This window comes from Lepidochelys kempii, chromosome 2 (genome assembly GCF_965140285.1).
Source record: "Lepidochelys kempii isolate rLepKem1 chromosome 2, rLepKem1.hap1, whole genome shotgun sequence".
Lineage (NCBI taxonomy): Eukaryota > Metazoa > Chordata > Testudines > Cheloniidae > Lepidochelys > Lepidochelys kempii.
In genome coordinates, this window is record NC_136381.1 from 18,513,013 (window position 1) to 18,540,727 (window position 27,715).

Here is a 27,715-nt window from a genome sequence, read left to right on the forward strand (position 1 = left end):
CACTTATGGAAAAACATTGTAGTTTAGTAGAATATTGTTCCAAGAGAAAACTGGTCTGTGTGAAAGCTATTATGGAGTTCTTGAAGTGGCTCTTTTAAGAGCCACCACTAGATGTCAGTCGTGGAAAAGAATGCACAAAACTTAAATTTGATGGTAAGAATATTAAACAATAAAATGTGCTCTAAGTAATTTGTGTATTAAATAGCTAAAGCACAGATCAATTTCTGAGTTGCTCATATGAAATTCATGGTAGTTTCCATTCTTTAATCTGAATCATACACTGAAATAAGTAAATGTCCATAACTCTAAATTTACATCTTTCCTGTGTTAAAAAATAAATAAAAATTCCACCACAGCTGTTTTGTCATTGGATTTTAAACCTGCATCTCTGTTGTTGAGTGGTTACATAGTTTAAATTAGTAGTACCTATAAACATTAATAGGGCTGTGTTTTTTTCCACTCAGTCTGTAGATTGAGCATTCTCAATGAGCAGTTGAGCAGGTTATTTATAAGCTTGTACAAGTGTCTGAATAGCTGCTAGATTTCAAGTAAAAATCTATTGGAATAATCCTTTCCAAGCTGGACATTAAGGCTTGTTTGCACAATACAGTCCCTGAGTTATAACCTTAGATCCCTTAGGCGGACCTCATTAGGTAACATCTATAATACTAGGATTTTCAGTAGATGGAGATGGTTACACTTTTTAGTATTCCTGTTCCTTCATATGGCTCCATTGGAGGGGGGAAAAAATAACTATGGAGATGGGACAGTAATGTGGACTACATTCAGAGCCAAGTAAAATATTAAGATCTTTCTGGTCGCTTTCTGTGAAAGGATTAACTCCTAGTATCATTGGTTACAAACCTCTCTGCATTCCTGGAGCCTGCCATCTGCCTTGACGGCTGAATGTATCTAGAGCCTCTGAATTCCACAATATTGGTGGTGAAGCTTCAGAGTATAACCTCAGCTTCCCATTTCCTCTTCCCTCCAATCACAAACTGTATATTTCATGAGGGAAGAAAGCAAATAGTTCAAACCAATTGGGTAGCTATTTTCTGATGTCATGCTCAGGCCATTATCTGACTAATCTAATTCTGGGACATCATATATTCAGAAAATAACTGTTACTCATTAAGCAGGGAAGAGCTGGTTATCTCTTTGTGATACATTCAAATAAAAACATGTTCAGCGTGCCTTAAAAGACAGAGTTGCCAAATTGATTTCCAGAATTCTCCTGCTGATAATAGCTCCCTTTAATTGATCACTCTTGTTTTAGTGTGTATGGTGACACCCAATTTTTCATGTTCTCTGTGTGTGTATATGTATCTATATTTATATCTCTTCCTACTGTATTTCCACTGCATGCATCCGATGAAGTGGGTTTTAGCCCACGAAAGCTTATGATCAAATAAATTTGTTGGTCTTTAAGGTGCCACAAGTACTCCTCGTTAGTCTGTATCAACAAAACATTTTGCTGATACAGACTAACACAGCTTCCACTCTGAAATCAGTTACAAATGCTTGCCTGACTTAAAAACTTCCATAGGATCCAGTTCCCCACAAAGAAAATAAATTGTTTTCATGTTTTTAATGGTATGTATTCTTGCATGTCTGAGGGTTGGGAGAGGAAGCTCAACTAGTGTACAGAGCCTGGATTTAAGGTAACTGCTTGTAATTAAGCAGAAGACCTTAAATATATTGAACATTGCTATTGATTTTAAACATCATAGCTGTCAATGTTAATGTGCATTTAAATGCAAATAATAAACCATCACAGGAATATTTTAGTATTTTCTATTTTACCTCTACAAAGATGAGTTGATTTATTCTTTAAACAAAAAGCCTCATTGGTTACAAATATATCTTCCTGTATTTGTACATTATCTGAGTTAAAAGCATGGCAATTTTATACCTCACATCTTTTACATTTGGCACCATTCTTGATTCTCATATTTTCTTACATAAATACTAAAAAGGGTTTTATCATTCATTGAGCATATATTCTGTTGTTCACCAGTTGGGAGCAAAGTACTTTAATGTACAGTTCCCCTCAGGGAATTGGTCTATAGTGCTCGGGAATTTGGTTACGTCATGTACTTATATTAAATTTCCTCTGGATTTCAGTAAAAAACTGAAATCTGTCAGGGGTGTTTTCAGCATGAAGGGCATGCGTGCGAGTTTTGTTTTGAAAATATGCCTTTGCTTTCTGCTTGTCTGATCTTGACACTGCACTCGGCATCAGACAGCCCCATAAGGCTGTAATGGGCCAAATCATTGTAATCAAATGTGGCATTCCATATGTCTTATTTTTTTTGAAAGTAGGTCAAGTTTGAAACCATTTTCTTGGCTAGCCCTTCTGTTTCCCACAACTTGTTCCACGTGGCCTGAGCATTGGCGAAAATACCTTGAGTGCCAGAAAGGATTATGGGCAGCTTCACAGGGATAGTCAGAGTTTTGTGGGCTGAGTGATTGGTAGTAGCATTTATTTTCTCTCTAGCTTTATCTTGCTACCTTTGTGGCAACAGAAAAAAGTACAGTAGAATCTCAGAGTTACAAATACCTCGGGAATGGAGGTTGTTCATAACTTTGAACAAAACATTATGATCTTTCAGAAGTTTACAACTGAACATTAACTTAATACAGCTTTGAAACTTTATTATGCAGAAGAAAAATGCTGCTTTTGACCATATTAATTTAAATGAAAAAAAGCACAAACAGTTTGTCAAATCTTTTTTAAACTTTATTTTTTTTTAGTAGTTGACATTTAATTCCTTTTTTTACATTTAACTGCTTTCCCCCTTTTTGTGTGTGTGTCTGCTGCTGCCTGATGGTGTACTTCCAGTTCCAAATGAGGTGTGTGGTTGATTGGTCAGCTCATAACTCTGAGGTTCTACAGTAATGCTGAGGAGATCTTATAAAAAACAAGAACTTCAGTTTTCACTAATATTGAGTTAAGTTTGTGAATTAAATCGGTAAAAATAACTGGAAGTAGGCAGCTAGAGGTGTGAGGTCAAAGAGAGGTTGTCATGTTGGTCACTCCTTGCTGGAACATCCGTGGGGCTGAGAGGGAAGCTGGAGGTGAACACCCCGGTGATTCTGGGGACTGAGCATGATCATGAATGGGAAATTAACCCAGCAGTGCTTCACAACATATTCAGTTGATGGGGAACCCCAACAAGAGACCTACTTGGTACTTACCGGAACAAGAAATGTCCCAACTACTGCTCCGGAGCCAGACTGGGGAAACCGTTCCTAAGAGAGACTTTCCTCCTTCAGTGGGGCAGAGAGCTGCTATATGCTTTTCCTCCATTCCCTCTGATCTTGAAGGTCCTATTAATAAGTCAGAAAAAATCAAGAGTTATACTGATTGCACCCACATTGCCGAGACAGGTGTGGTACCCAAGAATGACATAGCAGTGTGTCCTCCAATTCTTCTTCAACCCATTCCTCACCTACTCTTCCTAAACAATGGACAGCTCCATCACCCCAACTTACAGATCCTCTGGCTTCAGGCTTAGCTCCTTATAGTTCCCATACAGAGAGAGCTGCTGCTCCAAGGAGGTGAAGGAAATGTTACTCCACTGTAGGAAATCGATGACTCATTGCACTTACCTGCAAAAGTGGAAATGATTCCAAATTTGGTGCAATTCCAAACAAGTTGCTGTAACATCTTCCTCCCTTCCCTTGAGCCTAAATTATATACTAGATGCTAAAAGGGCTGGTCTCTCTCTTAGCTCACTCCAAGTACATCTTGGGCCACAACGGCCTTCTACCAGGAAGTGGATGGATATTTGGTATTCACCCATTCAACAACGTGAAGATTCCTCAAGGGCATAGGAAAACTATTCCTGCACACCAGACACCCAACTCCAACATTGGACCTCAGTCTAGTTCTAAAAACCCTAACTGGACTACCCTTTGAACACCTGAAATGTGCAATCAGAGGTGTGGGGGAACAAATATACCTACAGTGTAGCAGCCATAGGGACACACATCTCGAACCATCGTTACTGCACAAGGTGAGTAACTTCTTATCCTATTCACTTCTACACATATCTCCCTTCCCTCAAAAGCCTATTACAAAAAGTGTCCTTGTTACTTTGTCTAGGAGCTGTAGAAGAGATTTCACAGAAATATGGAGCAGTTTTTACTCCATTAGTATTTTCCTCCAAAGTACAAATGGGGAGTCTTTATCCTACCCTAGACTTGAAGAGACTGAACAAATGTATATACCAACTCAGATTCAGGATGGTAGCAGTTGCCTCAATCTTTCTATTCCTGTCAAGTTCAAGACTAATTTGTGGCTCTCGAAGGATGCTTGATACCATGTAGCCATCCATCTAGCACACAGGTAGTGCTTGGGTATCACAGTGGAGTCAAATCATTACTAGTACAAGGCACTGCCATTTGGATTCTCAACAGCACAGAGGGTCTTCATGAAATGCCTTGCCGTGGTAGCAGTCCGCATTTGCCCATACATGGATGACTGACAGATGACAGGTACAGCATAGTGAGAGGCAGCAACACACTTATAATGTGCTCTATCCCTTTTCACCCAGCTGGGCTTTCTAGAGAACTGTGAAAATAATCCTTTACCCCAGCACATATGATAGAGTTCATAGGATCCTTGATTGACTCCAGATCTGAAAAAGAATACCTGTCCAAGAACTGGTTCCAGTCATTACAAGCTTTCACTCATGCTCTAGTTATAATAACCAGCTACAACAATATGAACATATCTTGCAGTGCTAGGCCACATGCTGGCATTCGTGTACATGATTTGATGCCACTTGCCAGACTTTCAGCACTGGCTCAGACCAGTCTATTATCTGGTGAAATGTCAGACAGACTAGAGGGTCTTAATACCACAACATATTGCAGAGCTGGCTTAGTGTTTGGAACCCAAGGGACAGGTTGGAGAGCTCATTTGGAGCACCTACAGATTCAAGGAACCTGGTCCCCAAATCACATGATTAGCCCAGAGCCATCAGACTGGCCTGTATAACGTCCTTACCTGTACTCAAAAACTTGGTGTTGCAAATCTTCACACACAATATGACAGTTACGCTATACATTTGCAGTCCCCAAACTGTGAGACCTAAGCTTGTTGGAAGTGGTACACTATGACTGTCCCCTTTAAGGAGTAGTGGAACTCAGGGCCAGCTAATCCCTGTTCCATGATATATAGCCCCTTTTATAGAAACAGAGATCTGCTTCCAGGGAGCAGCAGACTAGCTGGAAAATGGGCCAGGTGTTAATCAGGTAGCTACCTTCTTAATATAGAACCCAGCTGTTAGGTGATTCCCAGGAGGAGGAGGAAGGCAGACAGCTTAGAGAACACAATGTCAGGGGAGCACTGAGTCAGGAGAGAGGCTCCCTAAAATGGAAGCCTGCTAGAATCACAATGCAGCCTAAGCTGGAGGGCTGTGGGGCCCCTGAGTCCAGGGGAAGGAGTTGAGATCAGCACCTGAGGAGACTAATAAGAAAGACTTTCCAGAGATTCCAGGGCCTGCGGTGGGACTGGCAGAGCTCTCTGGCTCAGAGGGAACTGGAGGGGAACTGGGAATAAGAGCAGCTTGGAGCTCAAGTTGCCTGGTGCCCAGGTAAGGATCAGAGACCCATTTTAAATAGAAGACACCTTGCCAGATGGGCTCTCAGCTGAGGAAAAGAAAGAGTTGATTGAAGTGTCATATGATGGTGGACCCAAGCTCAAATTCAACAAAGTGCAGCTCAGTGACTTTTTGCTTAGAATGAGAGAGGAGTTAGCCTGATAATGGACATAGCTCTGAAACTTTTGATGCCTTTCAGCACTACGTGGCTCTGCAAGACTGGCTTTTCTGCAATTGCTATTTTTTAAAAAAAAAGTACAGTTCAGTGATGACACAGTATCTCGTATGGATTGGCTTGGCAGAATTCAATTTTAATTTTTTAAAAATAATTTTGATGGGTAATATGTTCATTTGTGAGCTTTTTTTTTCAATTTTTATCAATTAAAATTTTCTGACTTGTGCAAAATTATGGGTTCAAAGCTTTTTTTTTTTTTTTTTTTTTTTTTTTTTACTTTTTATAGATTTTACATTTTCAGAGTTGTGGGAAATTATGGGTGGGGGGTCAGACAATTATTTAATGAAGACATGTTGAGATTCAAAATGTTAAATTTTGCAACTTTTAAAACACAAGTTGTCAATATCACATGTCTAAATACCCTTAAATCAAACTAAATTCTCAAGTAGCATCTTTCTAACTTTGCCTATCTGTAAATTTCAGTAGTTATCGATGGAAATTTTTTTGTTTGTGAGTGTATGGTGAAATCGATGTTTACTGATACTTACTGATAAAAATCTAATCTTTCCAAATCTACTTATGAACAGGAATGGCTGGTACATCCTGTTTCAGAAGTGACCAGTTCTGGCTTGGCTAAGATTTGATTACAGATATTATGAACAGTTAGAACCTCAGGCATTTTGAAACCACCTTGGCGTGCTGTTCTTTCCACCTGGAAATATCAACAAGAGTCTGATCCAAAAGGCTTCAACCTTGATTGACCCATTTGGAAGTCTCAGACGAGCATCTGACTCTGCCTTGGTAGCAGCCAGACTGAAAGCCTTGGTGCTGTCTTGATAATCAGCATGTCTCCAATCAGCTAGACTAGGAGTGGTGGTGTACAGCATGTAGCGGCTTCCCTACTCTATTACTAAAATGCTAATAACTCCGCGTTAGACACCTGGAAGCTTCCAGTTGTCCCAGCCTTATTTGAACTGGTTCTTTATCCCTTAAAAACAAGAGGTTGTCCTGGGAGCTCAACTCAGTGTAACATTTAAAATCTTCATACAACATCCTCCCTCTCCCCCTCCCCCCCGACGTTGTACTAATTAGTGAGTGTGGGAGCAGCGGCATACCTTCATCTGTTTTTAAGGTATTCTCTATTTTCTGTATGGGGATGCCATCAGTTTTCTCCCCCATTCCAAATCTATGAGAGTCTAGTGGTGGAGGCTACCAGGCCAGCAACAAGAGTGGCTAGACCTACAATTAAATTAAACAGCAGTTGTTTAAAATCCCAGATCATTAGCACTTTCTTTAATGATTATTCTTTAGGGATGCCCACAAAACTTACCTAGTTGCTCTCTCTTTGTATTTCTCAGTACACCCTCTTTTCTGTCTGGTACTTGGAAAGAACTTTTGTTTCACATCATACTGTTCAGAGGATGTTATCAGCACTTAAGTAATAGCACCACATGTTTTAAGAAATGTTGCACTTATTTATAATATATTCTGCTGGTGTGCTGAGACCACTGTTATCACGCTGACTCCTTGTATTCCCCTTCCCTCCTGGTCTGCATCCGTTTGTCTCTTGTCTTTTACTTAGATTACAAGCAACTTGGGGGTAAGGACCATCTTTTTTTCTCTGTTTGTACAGCGCCTACACAATAGGAGTCTGGTCCATGGTCCTATGACAATATAAATAATAGTGCTGTTCATCCTAAGAGATCCCAAAACACTTGGCAAATTGAGTATCGCTCGTCCCATTATAGAATCTACCTTAGGGTGAAACAAAAAAACTGTATATATAGCCAACACACACTAAGAAAAGAGAGAGTAAAGAACACAGAAGTTACTAAGATGTGATGTGATATTTTAGTAGTTAAAATATAACTGTTTGAATTTGGCCAGGACCATAACTCATATCCCTAGACCTTATAAAAAGCAGAAGGAATTTTTTCCTAATGATCAAGACACTCCTTGCAAATCTCATCCAAAGCCATCTTCCCTGCCTCTGGTAGCACAGTGTCTTTTAATCCCATTCTGGGGCATTGGATCAGTGCAGACATGAAAGGAAGAAAGCTATTCCTCAAATCACCAGCACCATTTCCTGCAACTCCTCCTTAGTTTTCTGTTGAGATCAATCAACAAGCAACTGATTTAGCCCAACTTTGCCTACCCTTGTGTATATCAGTATTTGAACTGAGCATGTAATTACAGCATTTTTGGGCACTTAAATTGGGTGCAGCCTTTTCTTTTGAAAGCTGAATACAGTATATCTTTTTCAGTTTGTTGTATGATGGTAAGGCTTTCTTTTTTTCTTCAGAATACACAGCTGTTTGGGCCTTTGTCTAAATTATTTATATTAGAGCTGTTGGTGCTTCTGTAAACTCAGAGTTCCTGTCTTTGTTCATATGACAGGCACACAATTATTAAAAAGCAAATCAGCCTTTCCTATGTATTGAAGTATATTAGGGGTCCCCCCCCTTTTTTTTAATACTATATTTTCAGCGCATTGAAAATTAGTTGATCAGGAAACATTCTGAACATTACCTAGATGGCTTAAATTTTTGAGAATTCGAAGTGGGGAGTTGTGGTCATAATCCACTGTTATGAAACTGGAGAAAGCATTACTTTCTTCCAAGAGCTCAGACTTCATATACTATGAAAACTTTTGGGAGCCTTGTGTAATTTTTTTCACAGTTGTTCTGAAACTAGGTAGCAAAACCAAATATTTTCTAATTTGACTTCGTCTTTTGCTTCTCCCTAACAATTTTTTAATTTAGTTGATACTCTTTAGTGTCTAAATAACAGGCTTTGGAAAAAATGTTTGTCTTCTAGTTTTAAACTGAAATTGAAAATATATAGCGTTAGGCCTTTCGTAAGGAATCATGATGGTTGTCTGAGCAAATGCTATATGAAGATTTTTTTTTTCTGCTGATAGTTAAAATATATCTTGCAAACTCTTTATTTGCTTATGAATTCATTGTCTGAGAAGTCTGGTCACCTCTAAATTCTAACTGGAACAAAATGACAAGTCCAGGCATCATTGTATTTGTGCAGCACATTACTTCTGGCTATACTTGGTCAGAGTAGAAATTGAGAAAGACAAATGAATTCCTTATGTATGCCTCTTTTGTGGGAGAAGTGCACTAAGCAGTTTACCTTTAGGTAATCGCATTTCTGTTTATAAATCCAGCATGTATTCTGCGATATTTCACCATAGGGCTTCAATGAAGCATGGCAACGGTTTTATTTGTTAACCTTATTCCTAGAAAAGAAACTTGGAACAGTAGATTCCTGCAGGAAATGAAAATCTATTATATGAAGACATTTCTGACTGAGGAGTCGTTAGGCACAAAACTGTATTTCCCCTCTAGCTTATTTTAGGAAGAGAGGGGGATTTTATTGAACAATTTTTAAAACTGCCCTCGAATGATGGCTATAGATTTTTCCTAGAATATTTTATCATCTTCTCAACCTAGCAGCACACACTCGCCAACCCACTTAATCTGACCGTGTTGCAACAGTGGCAGAAAATTCCTGCTTCTGTAACTAATATATGGCCCAAAACAAATCAGAAAACAAAAAAAATATAATTTTAGAACTGAAAATATTTGAGGGAACTTTTGGGCAGCTCAAGGATGTGCATAAAGATATTTATTATGTATAGTTAAACTTAAATATTTGTTTCTCTTTTAGCAAGTAACGTAAAAGTGTCCTAAGTTATGCAGCAACATAAGCATTTGAGAGAAGGGATAATTTTTTTAATTAAGGCACTAGATTGGGATTCAGAAGATGATCTGGGTTTTACTTCTGGCTCTGCTAGAAAGTTTGTGTGACAATGGGAAGTTACACTTCATCTTAATCCCCCATCTGAAACTCTAAGGATGAATTCATTTTATTTATGGTGCTCATCACTGTAGTTTCTTTGCACGTCTCAAACAATGAATATGTATTCAGAATACACTTGTGAGGTAAGCATGTAGTAGTTATCCCCATTTTACTTCCCTGCCTCACAAGTGGGTTTTGAGGAAAAAGTCAAAAATTTGTGACTGGCTCAGATGCTCTGGCAAGGAGCATTGTGAAAGTGTGTGATTGTGTGTGTATTTAGGAAAAAATCAATCCATCTAAACAACTCCTCAAAACATGAGTCTCACTACATTGCTGAAATAGGTCAAGATTTTCCTAAACAAGTGCTTAAAGTTAGGCTTCTGAGTCCATATTTAGGGACCTAAATAAGTGACCTGACTTTCAGAAGTGTTGATTATTGCTTATGTTAACTTTTGTAGCTGTCAAGTTTGTGTTTCTTTGAAACATAGCAAATTCTAATGAGATATTAACCAGTAGGAAACCATTTGTAGTGATATTTGTAGAGATCTCTGTGACCTTTCAGTAAACTGGGAAATAAATTAATCTATGGTAACAAGCTTTTGAGAGCCAAAAATGCACCTTGGGTTGAGGGTACTTTAACCTACTAAAATACATAGTTAATTATTGTCTTAACCTCAGTCCCTGTTCTTGGTGGGCTGGGGAAGTGCTGGAAGACGGGGTTAGTTATAGGTTCTCCTGCAAAATAGTTTTCAAGGCTATAGTGGTGGGTTTCAAATATATTTAGCTGCTGTATTAACTTAGTCTTATTTCTCAAATTTATAATTTTTGGTAAGCATTGCAAACCCTTTATGCAGTAGCCAGACAAACAGGAGAGCATACAGCTTGTTAGGAGGGTGTAGACTCTGAAGTTTTTGTTTTGTTTTGTTTTTAAATGTTAGGGAAGTCCATCCTGATCAATTGGCTTACATTTTAGGAATGCTTTGGTAAGAAAAAGGGCTAGAGTCTTACCTTTTTAATTATATTTTAGAATTTGCTGGAACCTTATGGACCATTCTTATGTGCTTAATTCTCCAATGAGTAATTTCATAAATGTATTTCCCAGCCTCCTTGAACTCATATACTTTAAAGCCAGAAGGGACCATCATGGTCTTCTACTCTGACCTCCCTGCATTTGGCAGGCCATGGAACCTCACCCACCCACTCCTGTAATAGACCCATAACCTCTGGCTGAATTACTGAAGTCCTCAAATCATGTTTTAAAGACTTCAAGTTACCACCATTTACGCTAGTTTAAACTTGCAACTGACCATGTCCCATGCTGTAGAGACAGGCAAAAAAAACCCCAGGGACTCTGCCAATCTGACCATGGGGAAAGTTCGTTTCCGACCCCAGGTATGGCAGTCAGTTGGACCTTGAACATTTTGGCAAGACCCAACAACAAGACACCTGGGAAAGAATCCTCTGTAGCAGGGGTTCTCAACCTTTTTCTATCTGAGGCCCCACTCGATATATAAAAACTCCAGGATCCAGCAGGGGCAGGGGATTCTCGGGGCAGGGGCCTTGGGCATAAGCGTAGTTTGACTTCTATTTTTGGGGGGGGGGCAGGGGCCAGCAGGGCTCAAGCCACCTCCACATGATGGGGTCCAGGGAGGGAGTGCCACCTCCATTCCCTGACTCACCGCAGCAGGCTATCCAGCCTGTCTGCGTTTTGGGGGGTGCACAACCAAATATTATAACTCAAAGGTGGGGGGCTTAACTCAAAAAGTCTGAAAACAGTTTAGGGTGCAGCGAAGTGGGTAGCTAGGGGCTATGTGCAGACAGGAAGTGGCTGTGCATGTGGTGGGAGTACTAGGGGCTATGTGTGGGTAGGGGGTAGCTCAGGGTGCAGGGAGGTGTAGCTCAGGGTATAGGGAGAGGGGTATTAGGAGCTATGTGCAGGGAGGACTCCCCTGCGGTTCCTGTTCCCAGAGAGGTCTGCTGGCCGCGGAGCCGCGTCTCTCCACCCAGGCGGGCTCTTACTGGCTGCCTCTGCGGGAGCAAAGGAGGCTGGGACCTGAGGAGCAACTTCAACCTGGGGCACCAGCAGGGGAAGAGGGAATGCTACCGCTGCCTGCTCCATAGCACCACCAGAGCAGCAGCTGCCCCGCAGTGCCCGGCTCTGGCTTCCTGCCTCCAACCTGGCCAGGGAGCAGGGAGAGGAGATTGTGGGGTGAAGGTGTGGAGCTGCCCCCTGGAATGCTGTGCTCTTGCACTGCAGTTTTTGGGGAGGCAATGCCCTCTATGTCCCCAACTCTGCCCATGGACTCAGGGCTTCTGCCCCTCAGGGAGCACCAGGGCTCGGGGCTCCGGGATTCAGGGCCTTTCCCCCTCCACCCCCCCCCCCCCCGCCGCCTCCCAGCTTCAGCTCCCCAGGGGGCACCGGGGATCGGGGATTCAGCCCCCTGGGGGGCGCCAGGGATTGGGGCTTCAGCCCCACGCCCTCCTGGCTTCAGCCCCATGGCGGGCAACAGGGATCAGGGCTCTAGCTGCAGGGCCTCGCAGCCCTCTTGAAAGGGCTCGCGGACCCACAGTTGAGAACTGCTGCTCTGTAGTACTCAGAGGTCTTCCCATGTAGTATCCAATCGCTAGCCATTGGGGATATTTGCTACTAGCAATCGCAGATTATCCATATGCCATTGTAGGCAGTCTGATCATAACATCCCCTGTATAAACTGATCAAGCTCAGTCTTGAAGCCAGCTAGGTTTTTTGCCCCCCACTGCTCTCCTTATTGATCTTGGGTACTGTATCTTGCTGAGATCTTAAAAATAAGCTTCATTTGCAGTTTCTAAAATAGCTGTGTTTTGATATGAGGTATATGGCAAAAAGGATAGGGAGAATTTTTAAAAGATTATTACCAGCTGTTTGACTTCTCAAGTTCCATATTGCAAAAATACGGATCAGACTTTCAAAATTTGAGGTGCATGTGACTTTTTTTCTAGGACTTTAGAGAGCGGCTAAAATTGGGCAGCATGTATAAATCTTCGCTATGGAGAGAGATTTTCTCATTACTGTCCAACAATTTCATAATTGCCTGCCTTTTGTCTGACTTCATTATAAATGGCTTCTGAAATGCTTTGTTATCCATAAATAAACAAAACACCAATGACCTTCTGCATGTCTTGGATTAATTCTTCCCCCCCCCCCCCCAACTGCTTCTCACATCATGTGATGCATTCTGGGGTACTATCTAATCAGATGGATAGGAGTAGTGGGCCTGTTTCCAGTGTCTTTAGTTGACTTCTTTCCAAATTACCCCAGTTCCTTTTGCTGATTCCAAGCACTATGAGATCCAACGGCTTGCTTAACTTACTGGTCACTGCTTCAGTCATGTACTCTACAAGTCACTAACAATTCAGAGTGAATGGTCTTGTGCTCTCCTGCTCCAAATAAACATTGCTGCCATGAATAAAGAATTCAGAGCACCTTAGTGAAAAACACTAGATTTCTGTGATTTTTATACAAATGCATTCAATGAATTGCAGATCAATAAACTTCCTTCTTGGCTCCTTCCATTTGAACCCATAAGTCAGACTATTGATCTGGCCTTAATTTAACATTTTTATTTTTAAGTGCTTGAAATCCACATCTCACATTTTTTAGTTTAGTGAAGCTTCTGAAATGGGATCGTTCTTGTAGTAAGTATTTGCTTTTAAGGCCTTGTATCAGCAACATTGTTAAAGCACCTCACTGAATTTAGGTTGGCTCATGCTCATTGCTGTTCTGCAGATCTTGCCAAAGCATGATGGAGAGCTATATGTTGGTCTTAGAACTATTGATGTGCATTGAAAATGCTGCCCTTTCATGATGTGTCATTCTGGCATTCCTACGTAAGCATTTAATTACTTCTAAAATTTGCTGGTAATGTTTGAGGTTTCATCATGTGGATATATGTCTCAACCAAGTGAATCTAATAAACCACAATTGTTTTTCTTTCACTCTCTGTTTGTTTTAGCTAAGATGCAGCAGAAAAGCATAAGAAAAACCTTTCAAATATGATTCGCTCATATTTTGGGGGAATAAAGTTTAACTTATTTGGCTTGTCAATTTAACTTCAGTTTCGGTGGGGAAAATTGTCCTTTGCTACAGACTACTTCTACCAGATTTCTAGCCAGAATTGCATTTCTTCTGGATTTTAGAGAGAGGAAGAAAATTGTATTTATAATGGACACCATGATTCCACCCAGTCTGTGAAATAGCTGTGACCACCCCATGGGACACTGCAAATCACACACTACTCAGTATTAAGCAACTATAATGCTAGAATTACTCCTTGCTCTTCCATAGTTGGATACAAATGTTTGTCATAGTTGGATACACATAATGGCAGAATTTCGTTTTTCTGTATAAATTGCCATCTTCTTTTTCATTAACCACTTATTTCTGAGAAGGGATAGGTGGAATGGCACTTGCACAAAGTGCATGTTAGCCCTGTCCAAGCCACAAGTTGGTGAATCAGCACATGTGTGAAACCACAAAGGAGCCAGCCCTAAATGGACCCCAGTCCTCTGCTTAAAAAAGGAAACAATTATTGGAACTAAACAATGTTGCCATTTTTATTTTTAGGTTTGCTGGCATGGGTAATCTCATTAAAGTGCTAACCAGGGACATAGACCACAATGCAGCACATTTTTTCTTGGATTTTGAAAGTAAGTCTTTCAGCCCTTCGCAGCTGGTGCATTTTAAAATGGTCACGGTAGGATTGCATGTACCCTCCACCACCGTGAAGGCGGAGGGAACAGCAGTTGCAAAAGCACAGTCTGAGAAAGGGTTGCATGTTTTGTTTTTGTTTTTTCAGTAGAGGCAAGCCACCATCATGCTACTATGTAATTCTTGATTTTCATGTGCTTAATCATTTTGGGTCTCTCTGGTCAGTGATGTCCTTTCATCTGTCTGCAAATCAACTAGCCTTACAATGAAAAATTCTGTCAGTGTGCCATAGTGAAATGTACAGACTTTTATGAAGGAACAGTAAAATCCCTGTCTGATTCCAACTTGTTCATTCATAGCAGGGCTAGTATTGTTTTTACCCAGGATTTAAAGTCATGAATGGAAGTGAATTCGGGCGTCACACCTGTTAATTTTCAGGTGCATTACCTAAAGATCACAGGATCTCTAGGATCACATATGGTGCTATGTTGTTTTTTGTACACATTAAACTGAAATGAAAAAACTGTCCAGATGCAGGTTTCTATGATGTTTCTCCTTTAACAAAATTGTAAAGGAAAAAAAGAAAGCTCTCCACCCCTCCACATCATCAAACGCAGTCTGGGTCAACATTAACATAGTAGCCATGCTGCATATAGAATACTTACCCTTGAAGGCACAGACACTTGCTCAGGACACTGGCTCAGTGAGATGGAATTTATTCACTTATAAAGCCTTCAGTTGGAGCTCTTCTTTTTCACAGGAGAGACTATAAAGATGTGGGTGACATATGTCTGTCACTTTTTACAGGAAATCCACACTGCATCTCTGGGATCACCAGTTGTACATCCTTGGAGGTGGGGATCACCCTCCACCAGCATGCACCATAGCAGGAACCTGAAGGATGCTTTTATATCTGATGGAACTGTTTGGACTCCCCAGGCCCCTCCTCCCCACCTTCATTCTACTATATTTGGGCTGTTCCTTCTTATAAAGGGATATTCTCTTTTCTCTCATTCTTGTCTCGACAGGTACCTTAACATGGGGAACCTTCTTAAAGTTTTGACATGCACAGACCTTGAGCAGGGGCCAAATTTTTTCCTTGATTTTGAAAGTGAGAAGATGATTTTATATATCTATTTCTCTTTGCCTGCAGTAGACTGCATTTATGTCTCATGCTAAACATATGTCTTCACTTTGCCATCCTTCTAACTACTTTGCATGACCGAGTTATGAATACTTTTGTGAACAATTGGAAAGTAAAATAATTGTCAATATCCCACTATATTTATATTAACAAAGGTAAGCTTGTCTTTTTTTTAAAAAAAGGGAAGCCAGAAGTGAGTTTGTCTTAGCGATCGCTTTTGATATTACATTGTCTGGGATCTGATATGCTTTTGTGCCTTTTCTAGACATTAATACATTTTAAAGAAAATATCTGCCCCTTATGTTATGCCTTGTAAATTTGAGACTTCACTAATTGTAAAACCTGCACATATAATGGTCCATTCATCCCTTTAAAAAAAACCAAAACATTTAAGTACATAGAGGTAAATAATCCTCTCAATATGTCATAACTTAAAAAGAATTGTAGAATGACTTGCCAAAACTGGCTTACAGATTCCAGAACTAGAATACTAATGTGAATCCAGTCTTCCACACTATACCAATATATACTGAAACAATCGTTGGTATGCTAACCATGCGAATCAGTTCACAAAAGCCATTCATAACTCTCTAACAGCAGCATGTTAAAGGTGCATTACATGTGAACCTAACTTGACTAAGCACAGAAGTGCTTCCTACAGTTCATCAAAAAAAACCCCCAAAATCTACATGCAGAACTTTAGTAATTTTTAGCAAAGAAAAAAATCTCCTTTCCTGATCAGTGCCAAATGTCCTGAAAGGTTCACATATCTTTTAATTATTTCTGCTTTTTGTTTGTTCCACACTGCATGATGTAATATGGGCTAAAAATGGCAGGTAAGTGTTATTGGCTGCTGCTGTGCATGTTTAACTGCTTTGCTTTTGGCTATTATTTAACTTCCCAGATGTGCACCAAAGTACATGGAAAAAAAGCAAACTAATGCTGTTAGTCTGTGGGGAAAGAGAGTTGCCCTTTTAGTAAAATATAATCAATAATATGTAACTGAAATATTAAGAGAGCAAATATTGATATAGCGTAAATATGAAGTGCACTCTCCATTTTTTTAGATTTCCCCTTTTTGCCAAAACAATGCCATCTTGGTTGTATTGGTTTTAATGTGAAAAAACTAGTTTAAAAAGTTAAATTTAATTTTTAAAACAGTAGAAGAATAATTAATTCTAAACTTGCCTTTTATTGTTGACATTTAAAAGTATTGACTTTCCTGAATATATTTACGTTCCTTACAATATCTTGGCATAGCTGCCTTTTATGTATGATTTCTTTGGTTTACTGTTTTTTTAAATTTTCTTTAATATTATTAATATACTTTATTAATTATCATGTCTCAGGACAGTAAAATATTAACTGTGGGAGCTTTTGAGTTGTGTATCAGAATGTTGGAATAAAGATGCACTCCACACACTCTAGACTATTTAATAGCACTTCATCAAATGACTTTAGTGGTAAGAATCATACATCTAGCAAACTTAAAATGTGATAAAAATCTGTGCTAAGTTTTTAAAATGTTTTGACCTTTTAAAATGATCAGTTCTATTGCAAAGTGCATGTTTTCAGCATGAAAAAGGGTAATTGGCATGGGGATAAGCAGGTTGCTGACACAAAGTGTTTACATATGCAATCAAATGAAGCAGCTTATATTATGGCTGGGTTTTAGGTCATGTATTTTGTTCATTTTGAACTTGCATTTGGTTCTACTGCTGTACTTCGTGTCCGTGCCCCTCTATTCTCTCTGTTCTGTTTCAGATGGCTTGCATTTACAGAATCTTGGCTTTGATACAGTCAAGATCTTATACTTCAAGATTTGGCACTTGATCTTTTGATAAACTTAATGTCGTGTTTTATGTGGGCAAGTGAGGAAGCTTCATATTAAATACAAATTTGCTAGCTGCTGTGTTTGTTTGGCCTATCAGTGTTACAGAACAAGCTACTTTTGGGTTGTTGTTCCATATAATTCAAGCCTATAAACACACTTCACAATGACCTCTTGAAAAGGTTAGTTGTTAAACACCCGTATTATCAGAGAATGCAGTACACAGCACAAAGTTAATCTCCATAAGGTTTACTAAGGATACGTGGTGAACCTGAAAGACGTAGTATGGATTTGTACGCCAGTCTCTGAGACTTCCAGACTTAATTTTGTTTGGTGCTAGATTTCACTGATAGTAATCTCACTGGCTTTCAGAGAATGCAAAGAGAGAATATCAAGAAAGTTAGTATGATGGGCTGTCAGCTCTCCCTTTAGATATTGTCAGTGTGTTGCAACACTGATGGTTTTAAACTCAGCATTGTTGTAATACTCCTTAAATATCTGAAAACCAATAGTAGCCTTTTGTTTTCTACTTGTGTCCATGCACTAGGGTGACCAGATGTCCCGGTTTTATAGGAACAGTCCCGATATTTTGGGCTTTTTCTTATATAGGCGCCTATTACCTCCCACCCTGTCCCGATTTTTCACACTTGCTGTCTGGTCACCCTACCGGGCACCAACATTCTAAGACCACCAGTGTAAGGGGCACAGCTACGGTGGGGACAGTATGATGTGGTTATTTGTGAAAACACACACAGGAGTCGTTGCAACAGGGCAGTAGAGGGTGATGACAGTGGACCTTATAGGTTGGTGTAATTGCTCCAAAAGAGCAAATATTGATTAGTACTCAACAAGTAAAGTTGAAAAACAAATAGAATCCAGAGTCCTCAAATCTTGATGTAAAGACTTCACATTACAGAGAATCCACCATCTACTCTAGTTAAAGCCAGAAAGTGACTTATGGCCCATGCTACAGAGGAAGGCAACCCCCACCCACCGGGGTCTCTACCAATATGACCTGGGGGAAAATTCCTTTCTGACCCTCAAATATGATCAGTTAGACCCTGAGCATATGGGTGAGACCCACTAGCCAAACACGTGGAAAAGAGCTCCCTATGGTGGCTCAGAGCCCTTCCCATCTAGTGTCCCATCTGCAACCGATGGAGATATTTCCTAATAGCAGTTGTGGATGGGCCGTATGCCGTTGAGCAATCCCCTCCATAAACTGCTCAAACTTGAAACCAGTTAGGTGTTTTGCCCCCACTGTTCCAGAACTTCACTTCTCTGATGGTTACAAACCTTCATCTAATTTCAAGCTTAAACTCGTTGATGGTCAGTTTATATGCATTTGTTCTTGTGCCACCATTGACCCTTAACTTAAACACTGGGAAGGGAGAAGAGTTATTTATCGCTCCCTGTAGCCTTTCTTTTGTTGAGCTAAACAAGCCAAGCTCCTTAAGTCTCCTCTGGCAAGATAGGTTCTCCATTCTTCTGATCGTCTTAGTAGCCCCTCTCTGCGCCTGTTCCATTTTGAATTCATCCTTCTTAAAAATGGGAGACCAGAATTGCACGCGGTATTCACCCATGCTTTGTATAATGGTAATAACACTTTCCTATCTCTACAAAAAATACTTCATCTGCTACATCCAATGATTTCATTAGTCTTTTCCATGGCCACATCACATTGGCGGCTCGTAGTCATCCTGTAATTGACCAATAAACCCATGTCTTTGCCCTTCCCTGTCACTGCCAACTGATACATCCCTAGCTTATAGCAGAAACTCCTGTTGTTAGTCCCTAAGTGCATAACCTTGCACTTTGCACTACTAAATTTCATTCCATTTCTATTACTCCAGTTTTGCAGGTCATCCAAATCTTCTTGTATGATATTCTGGTCCTCCTCTGGATTGGCAGTACCTCCCAACTTTGTGTCATCCACAGATTTCATTAGCAAACTCCCCTTTTGTGCCAAGATCATTAATGAATAAGATGGGTCCAAGGATGGATCCCTGAGGGAACTCCACTAGTAATTTCCCTTCAGCCTGACAGTTCTCTTTTCAGTATGACCTATTGTAGTCTTCCCTTTAACTAGTTCTCGCGTTAATCCCCATCTTCTCCAAATCAACTAATTTCCATGTGGAACTGTATCAAATGATTTACTGAAAATCAGATTGATTAGATCTACTGCATTTCCTTTGTCTAGAAAATTGGTTATCTTCTCAAAGAATGAAATCAGGTTGGTCTGGCATGATCTACCTTTTGTAAAACCATGTTCTTTTTATCCCAGTCACCCTTTACCTCTGTCTTTAACTACTCTCTCTTTCAAAATTTGTTCTAAGACTTCGCATACAATGGAGGTCAAATTAAGGGGCCTGTAGTTTCCTGGATCACTGTTCTTTTCCTTTTTTTAAATATAAGTACTATATTTGCAATTCTCCCGTCATAAGGTATGACCTGGGGTCCTGGATTCATTAAAAATCCTTCCTGTTGGGATTGCAATTTCATGTGCCAGTTCCTTGAATAATGTCCATCCAAGAATATTAAGGTCCCCCAATTTGGTTCCATTAAGCTGTTTGAGTTTGGCTTCCACACAGGATGTGGTAACTTCTACTTCCATATCCTCATGCCCAGTAGTCACCCTACCTCTGTCCTCAAGCACCTCATTATTCTTATTAAAAATTGAGGCAAAGTTTTCATTCAGATTTTGGGTCATGTCTAGATTATTTTTAATCTCCACCTCATCCTAAGTGCTCAGTGGTCCCACTCCTTCTTTCCTTGTTTTCTTTTTATGTGTATCGCTGAAGAACCTTTTACAGATGGTTTTAATTTCCTACACAAGGTCAAGTTCTGCTTGGCTTTTGGCAGTTTTCACTTTCCCTACATTTTCTGACCTCCAAGAGATCCTTGCTGATCCATCTCTTCTTCCATTCTTTGCAGACTTTCTGCTTTCTCTTAATAACCTATTTAAGGTGTTTGTTCATCCAGTTAGGTCTGCAACCTTTCCCAACAATTTTTTCCCCTTGCTTGGGATGCAATCTTCAGATAGTTTCTGCAACTTTGATTTAAAGTAATTCCAAGCCTTCTTCACAATCAGATCCTTGAGTTCTTTAGTCCAGTCCACTTCCCTAATTCCCTTAATATTTTAAAGTTAGCCCTTTTGAAATCAAGGACCTTAGTTGAAGATCTATTTTTGTTTATCTTTCTGTTTAATTTAAACTGAATTAACTCTTGATCACTTGAACTAAGGCTATGGCTAAACTACGGAGCTTACAGCAGTGCCGTTGCACCTGTGCAGCTGCACCGCTATAACACTGCTAGTGCAGACACTCTAAACTGATAGGAGCGAAGTCTCCCATCGACTTAATTACTCCAGCCCCCGCGAGTGGCAGTAGAAGCTCTCCAACTGACATAGCTCTGTACACACCGACGCTTAAGTCGGTGTAATTTACGTCGCTCAGAGAGGTGGCTTATTCACACCCCGAGTGATGTATGTTATACCACAGTAAGTTGTAGTGTGCACATAGCTTTTGATTGATCGACCTGGGTGCAGCAGTTCTTGTTGGGTAGCATAAAGCCTTCCACCAGAGCAACCTACCGAGTTAAGTGGAAAAGATTCACGTGCTGGGCTTTGGATCAGCATATCCGGGCCTCGCTGCAAGTGATTCTGGACTATCTTCTGCACCTCAAACTTCAGGTCTTGTCCCTGTCATCTATCAGGGTCCACCTGACTGCTTTTTCGGTTTTCCACCCTCCATTCCAAGGCAGGTCGGTCTTCGCTCAAGACATGACGGCCCAGTTCTTGAAAGGTCTGGAACATCTTTACCCTCATGTCCGGGATCCTGTCCCTCCCTGGGATTTGAGTCTCATGCTGTCAAGGCTCATGGAGCTTCCCTTCTAATCTCTGGCTTGCTGCTCTCTTCTCCTTCTCTCCTGGAAGTTTGCGTTTCTGGTGGCGGTTATGTCCTACAAAGATAAGGTCCAGTTCCAGCCGCACCTGATGTTCCTGCCCAAGGTAGTTTCCCAGTTTCATACCGGCCAGGACATTTTCTTACCGGTCTTCTTTCTGAAACCCCATAAATCTGAAGAGAAGGGCAGATTACACGCCTTAGTTGTCCAGAGAGCACTGGCCATATATATTGATAGGACATGGTTGTTCCGTAAGTCAACACAACTGTTCGTAGCAGACCGGAAGAAAGGTCGCCCTGTGTCTGCTCAAAGAATTTCATCCTGGATCACAGCCTGCATCCAATACTGCTACGAGCTGGCGAGTGTGCCTCCACCAGCAATAGCCAAAACACACTCGACTAGAGCACAAGCAGCATCTGCGGCCTTCTTAGCCCAGGTGCTGATCCAGGAGATCTGTAGAGCTGCTACCTGATCGTCTGTCCACACATTTACGTCCCATTATGCGCTGACCCAGCAGGCCCAGGATGATGCTGGCCTCTATGATAATTCTCTGTCTATTCGGTTACCCGCCCTCCTGCCCCTCTATCGTATTTGCCAGCAAGAAGGAACTGAGAGAGCGTAGGTTCAGCAGCGCCTGATGTACCGGTGCATGAGTGCAGCACTCAAGGGGGCACCACTGCTGGCCTTATGGATACTGCTAAGGCAAAAAATCTCTTGACACCTGTGCACATGGGCACGCGCACACCTAGAATAGAATGGACATGAGCACAACATCTCAAAGAACAACAGTTATGAGAAGTAGGTAACGTTTTTTCTGTGAGATCCTCAGTATTTACCAATACTAAATCAAAAATGGCTTCTCCACTTGTTGTTTCATGACTATTCGGTGAAAAAATCTGTCAGCTATCACATCCGGGAATATCTGGTTTGTACCATTTGTCCTCCAACCTATATCTGGGAAATTAAAGTTTCCCATAATCACACAATTCTCAGTAGTATTTATTTATGCACTATTCTACTGGAGCCTTTGTTACCTTTCTTTCCCCAAGTGATTTTGATCCAAACAAATTCAATTTTTTCCATTCCATCACTTCTAATTCCTTTATAGCCTACCTCATCATTAATATACAATGCTACTCAACCTCCTTTCCCTTTATTTGTCTTTTTTGAACAGCACATACCCTTCAATACCTGTTTTCCAGTCATGACTATTATTCTATCATGTTTCCGTTTTCCCTATAATATCTGGTTTCACTTCCTGCACCAGTAATTCGAATTCCTCCTTTTTGTTACCTGTGTTTGTTGCATTGGTGTACAGACATCTTAGTTGTTTCTGCTTGGCCTATTGACACAGTTTGCTGTTGTTGTCTATTTTCCTACCCTCTGTTGTTCCTTTCTCCATCTTTTACTTACTTTTCCTACCATCCAGTATTAGCATCACGTGTGGAGATAACATGAGGATCTCCCAACCGTCTCCCCCAAATTCCTAGTTGAAAGCTTTTTATCAGTCGTCCCAACCTCTATCCCAGAAGTTATTTCCCTTCCTGTTCAGGTGGAGTTCATCCCATAATAACAGTTCTCTGTCTGTGAATGCCTCCCAGTGATTGAATGTCCCAAAGCCCTCCTTATAGCACCACTGGCTAAGCCATTTGTTGATAACCATAATCTTGTCTCACCTTCTCTCTCCTCTTCTAGGGACAGGTAGAATCCCACTGTAGATCACCTGAGCCTCCATTTCTTTGAGTGCCTTCCCCAGCCTGGCACAGATTTTTGCTGGGACGCATCAAACAGTATCATTTGTTCTGACATGAAGGACAATCAGTGGATTCTTTCGCACTCCCATTAGGATCTTCTTTAGCCTCAGGACCACATCCTGTATCTTAACTCCTGGCAGACAACACACCTTTCTGTTCTTGAGATCAGCTCTGGTTACAGGCCTGTCTGTTCCTCCCCTTAGTAGGGAGTCCCCAGTTACGTAGACCTGCCCCTTCCTGGTGTGGGTGCAATTCTCCAGCCTTCCCCCTTCTGTCTAGCAGCAAGTCGTCTTGTCTTGTTATCACTTGCAGTCTTTTGTGCATCATCCTCTTTCTTTCTGGGACTCTGAATTCTGGCTATCTCCATTGTCGTTCCCTCTTATTGTAGGATTAGCTCTTCTTCTCTTCTCTCTTGCTCTCTCATCTTGTTACTGCCTGTCTCTTCACTTTGTTCCAACTCAGTAAGCTGTTCATACATGCTGAACATAAAAAGTAAGCTATTCATATCTATTTCTCCTTCGCTAGCCAGTCTTTTCCTCTGACTTGTTCTCATAGTCACATGCTTCCGCTGGCCACTTTCCTCATTCAGCAGTCTACCTCACAGTCCTCTGGTCCAGCATCCATCTCCAAGACTTGAGGTTTCCCTTCAACCTCCTCTCTCCTTCCCTCCATCATCCACTCCAATCCCCTTCAAAACTGAACCATAGTTTCTAGCTGTGTCTCCAAACCTCAGATCTTCAGGTAGCGCTTTATACAAGCAAAGCAGCTTCCAGATACCTACTCCAGAATAATGTAAATACCATGGCTTCCACATCCAGTCATCTTAATTGTTTCTTCCCTTCTTTGGGTCACTAGCACTGCTGTCTCTGTAGCTGTCATAGCTTTCCTTCCTAAGCTCCTGTCAAGAAGAGTGGGAACCCTCCCCCCGTCTCTCTCTCTCTCTCCCCTACAAACTCCTACTCAACCTCCCTTTTTTACAGCTCTTCTTGCTGGTTCCTGTGCTGCTACTTCTGGGGAGAATATTTCACAGTACAATAGAACTTGCCATTAGGGAAGTATTTACTGATATGCAGCGTAAATTATTTGTTGCTCAATTTCATTGTTCAAACTATCCTAAATAAACCCTCTCCCTCTTAAGTTAGATTCACTTCTGGCACTAGAATGGGCATCAACATCCCCCCTACTTGATACACTGTCTGTCATACTCTTATGTACTGTCCTTCAGCCAATATTCAGCCCATGTGACAGTACTCATATTCCTATTAGTTCTTATTACTTCAGTGCAATACTGTATAGCTTTTCTGAATTCTTAAATATATATTGAATCTAGTGCATTCCGATACCAATTACATTTTAAAATTCATTGAAGGTTAGCTCTAAAAGGACTATCAGTTGCTTGAAACAACTGGGCCAGTCTTTCTAGTTTATAATCTAGAAATATAGATTCATAGAGTTCAAGTCCTGAAGTGAACATTGTGATCATCTAGTCTGGGGCGGACAAACTTGGCCGCCCCGACCCCTATCCACACACACCCGCCCCCAAACACCACCACGAACTCACTAGTACTCTATCCAGCCACCCCTGCTCCCTTCCCCTTTACTGCACTGCCTGGAGCACTGGTGGCTGGCAGCACTACAGCCGGGCTGCCCAGAGCACCAGGACAGGCAGCCGTGCCACCCAGCTGGAGCCAGCCATGCCACCACGCAGCACAGAGCACCGGGTCAGGCCGCAGCTCTGCAACTGCACTGTCCAGCATGAGCTCGCAGCCCTGCTGCCCAGAGCATTGCGCTGATGGCGCAGTGAGCTGAGGCTGCGGGGGAGGAGGAACAGCAGGGGAGGGGCCGGGGGCTCGCCTCCCAGGCCAGGAGCTCAGGGCCAGGCAGGAGGGTCCCGCGGGCCGTAGTTTGCCCACCTCTGATCTAGTCTGACTTCCTGTAAAGCACAGGCCATAGAACTTCCCCAAAATAATTCCTGGAGCACATCTTTTAGAAAATCATCTGATATTTATTTTAAAATTCTGAGTAATGGAAAATCCACCACAATCCTTGGTAAAATGTTTCAGTGGTTTACTACTCTCACCTTTAAAAATTTACACCTTCTTTGCAGTCTAAATTTGTTTAGTTTCAATTTCCAGCCATTGGGTCATGTTATACCTCTCTCTGCTAAACTGAAGAACCCATTATTAAATATTTGTTCCCCATGTAAGTACTTGTAAACTGTAATTGAGTCACCCCTTAACCTTCTCTTGGTTAAACTAAATAGATTAAGCTCTTTGACTCTATCATGATACATCATGTTTTCTAATACTTTAATCATTCTCATGGCTCTTCTCTGAGTCCTCTCTAATTTATTAACATCCTTCTTGAAGTATGGGCACCATACCTGGGCACAGTATTCCAGCAGTGGTCACACCAGTGCCAAATATTGAGATAAAATAACCTCTCTACTATTCAAGTTTCCCCTGTCTATGCATCCCAGGACTTCATTGGTAATAGCAAGTATAAGGTGAAGTTAGCCTGTTTACCTGAAAGATCTAAGGTTGTAATTTCCCCCAGAAACAAATGACAACCTCAACCATTTAAACATTGCAAAACTTTTGGTGTCTTTGCTGTCATCAGGTGTTACAAGGGAAATGTAGAATCCTGGTCTTGTCATATAAGCAAGAGTGGGAGCTCTTTCAACTTTGCTTTAGAATGAATAATTGTATCAACCCCTCATCCTGTTCTGGGTGTATGACATAGATAAATTCAACCAGTCATTAAAGGATTGTCTTTAAAATGAACTGCGGCATAAATATCCTTCCTCCTCCTCATTCACTGCCCACATCCTGAGGGAATGAGCTCCATAGCGAGAGACGCTTAACTGAAACAGCCCTTCTTCCAATCCCCAGAGATGAGTATCTAGGTGGTATCACCTCAGATGACTTCAGAAACGAAGAGCACAATCTACTCTAATGCATCAACTCAGCATATCCATTCTGTGTAGAATTTCTGACATTGGCTAGTATCTTCACAAATCCTTCTACTACTCTGTCAGTGTCTAAAAGGAGCACCCTTTATAAGGAGGGTGAAGCAAGGAAGGGTAATGGAAAAGCTTTAAGGTTACAGGAGATGTATTCAGTATAAGAGAACCAAAGTGTCAAGTCTTGATTGAATTATTTAACAATGCAAATACTCTGGAATGCTACAGAGCTTTATATTAGACTATACTGTCCTATAGTATTTCATGTACTATAGCATTTCATGTTTGTACATGAACTGTTAATAGTAAACTGCTGCTTACCTGTCTGCTATTTTTATCTTAATTTCTTACAGCAGTCTTCAGCAGCTTTCGAAATTATAAATCTGACTTTTCTATGACAATCTCAAAAATGTTGGCCAGTTATTTCTGTAGTCAAGACCTAATCAATGTGGTGCCATTTTTTCCTTTTAAAAAGGGAGCAGCAAGCTTCCTTGTGTTCAGATACTTCTTAATATTGAAATGTTAAGTATTAATAAACTGTTACAAGGTCTACTTAGGTGCACTTGCTAACAATGCCCCATCTTTATGCACGTAACATAGATGTCCTATTTTTGTGGTTTAACAAAACTGAGTATAACAAAACCAGATAGATAATGTGTGTGTAACCTTTTTATTCCATCATGATCCATGCATTAAAACTGTTTTCCACAATGTATAAAATTAACGGATGTACGCTCCAATTGATGGGTGGACTCATGGACCACCCATCAATTGTGGTCCATACTCATGGACCACAATGCACTTTATTTACATTTGTATAACTTAATAGAAGCCATTTAAATAACCTACAAAGAATCAGGCAACATATTCCATGGAACACACTGGCTACAGCTACACATGCCTTGAGCTGCAAGGAGCCAGCTGGGGAAAGCAGCTATTCCAAACACTCTTCACTAATGTGCAGGCACCTGGTGTCCGTCACAAGGCAGCAGAGTCCTGCCAAAAGTGGAACAGAGTTCTGTGTCTCCTCTAGGACCACAGCAGCTTTGCTTGTCAAGTCCCATGGAGGGGAGAGCCAGGCGCAGGGGATCCCGTACTCCAGGGTGCCAGGCATTCCCTACAGCTTACGTACAACAGGCAGAAAACAGTCGGAAGAGCAGGAACTGCTACCCCAGCGGGCTGGTTTTATTTTGGGAGTTAGGCATTTGTATCATGGACAGAAGACCCTTTACTCTAATTTACCTTTAATGTGGTATTGATTAGTTACATTAAACTTGTACAGGCCTAGCTGCACCTAACACATGAAATATTAGCATTAGTGGTCAGTTGTTTACAGATAATCCTTACTAGAAAAATAATTTTTATTTGGTCAATATAATTACCTGGATTTTGTACTTTGAAAATCTTAGATTAATTTACTTTTGAAAGTTTATTTCCTAACTCATTTGCCAGTGTAGATAGCTAAGAAATAGTGTCAATGTTAAAGTTGCAGAGTTCAGAAGTAATGACCAGTTTCATTGGTCTGAATAGCTTTTCTTTCTGACACCATAATTACCAGTTAGGGATATAAAAGGAGCCAAAATTGTATTCTTTTATAACTTTTTTTTCTCACAATCTGATCTCACCTAAGGTAAATAATTTATGAAATAAAATGTTTGGATTAGGGATGATGCTCCTAAATATTAAAAAAAACAAAACAAAAAAACTTGTTAGACCACAAAAATATTACAACATTTCTTAAAACATATACATTGTTTTTATGAATTAGTTTTGTGTTTATTAGACAAATATAGCATTACTTAAATGATACCCAGAGATGGAGAGTGTCTTATAGCTGAAA

General features: G+C 40.8%; 1 protein-coding gene across 8 annotated transcripts in view; it reads left to right on the forward strand.

Annotated features, from left to right (window-relative positions):
• Positions 1-27,715, forward strand: part of CYRIB (CYFIP related Rac1 interactor B) — a 153,333-nt gene that overhangs the window by 96,793 nt on the left and 28,825 nt on the right. For 4 of the 8 annotated variants that reach the window (XM_073330125.2, XM_073330132.2, XM_073330126.2 and 1 more), the window contains exon 3: positions 15,310-15,392. In XM_073330125.2, the coding sequence (XP_073186226.1) occupies positions 15,320-15,392 (73 nt within the window). In that variant the 5' untranslated portion in view covers positions 15,310-15,319. Of the gene's footprint in view, positions 1-14,197; positions 14,285-15,309; positions 15,393-16,774; positions 16,889-27,715 lie in introns of those variants that run through there. The other 4 variants (XM_073330133.2, XM_073330129.2, XM_073330131.2 and 1 more) reach the window with 4 other exon arrangements.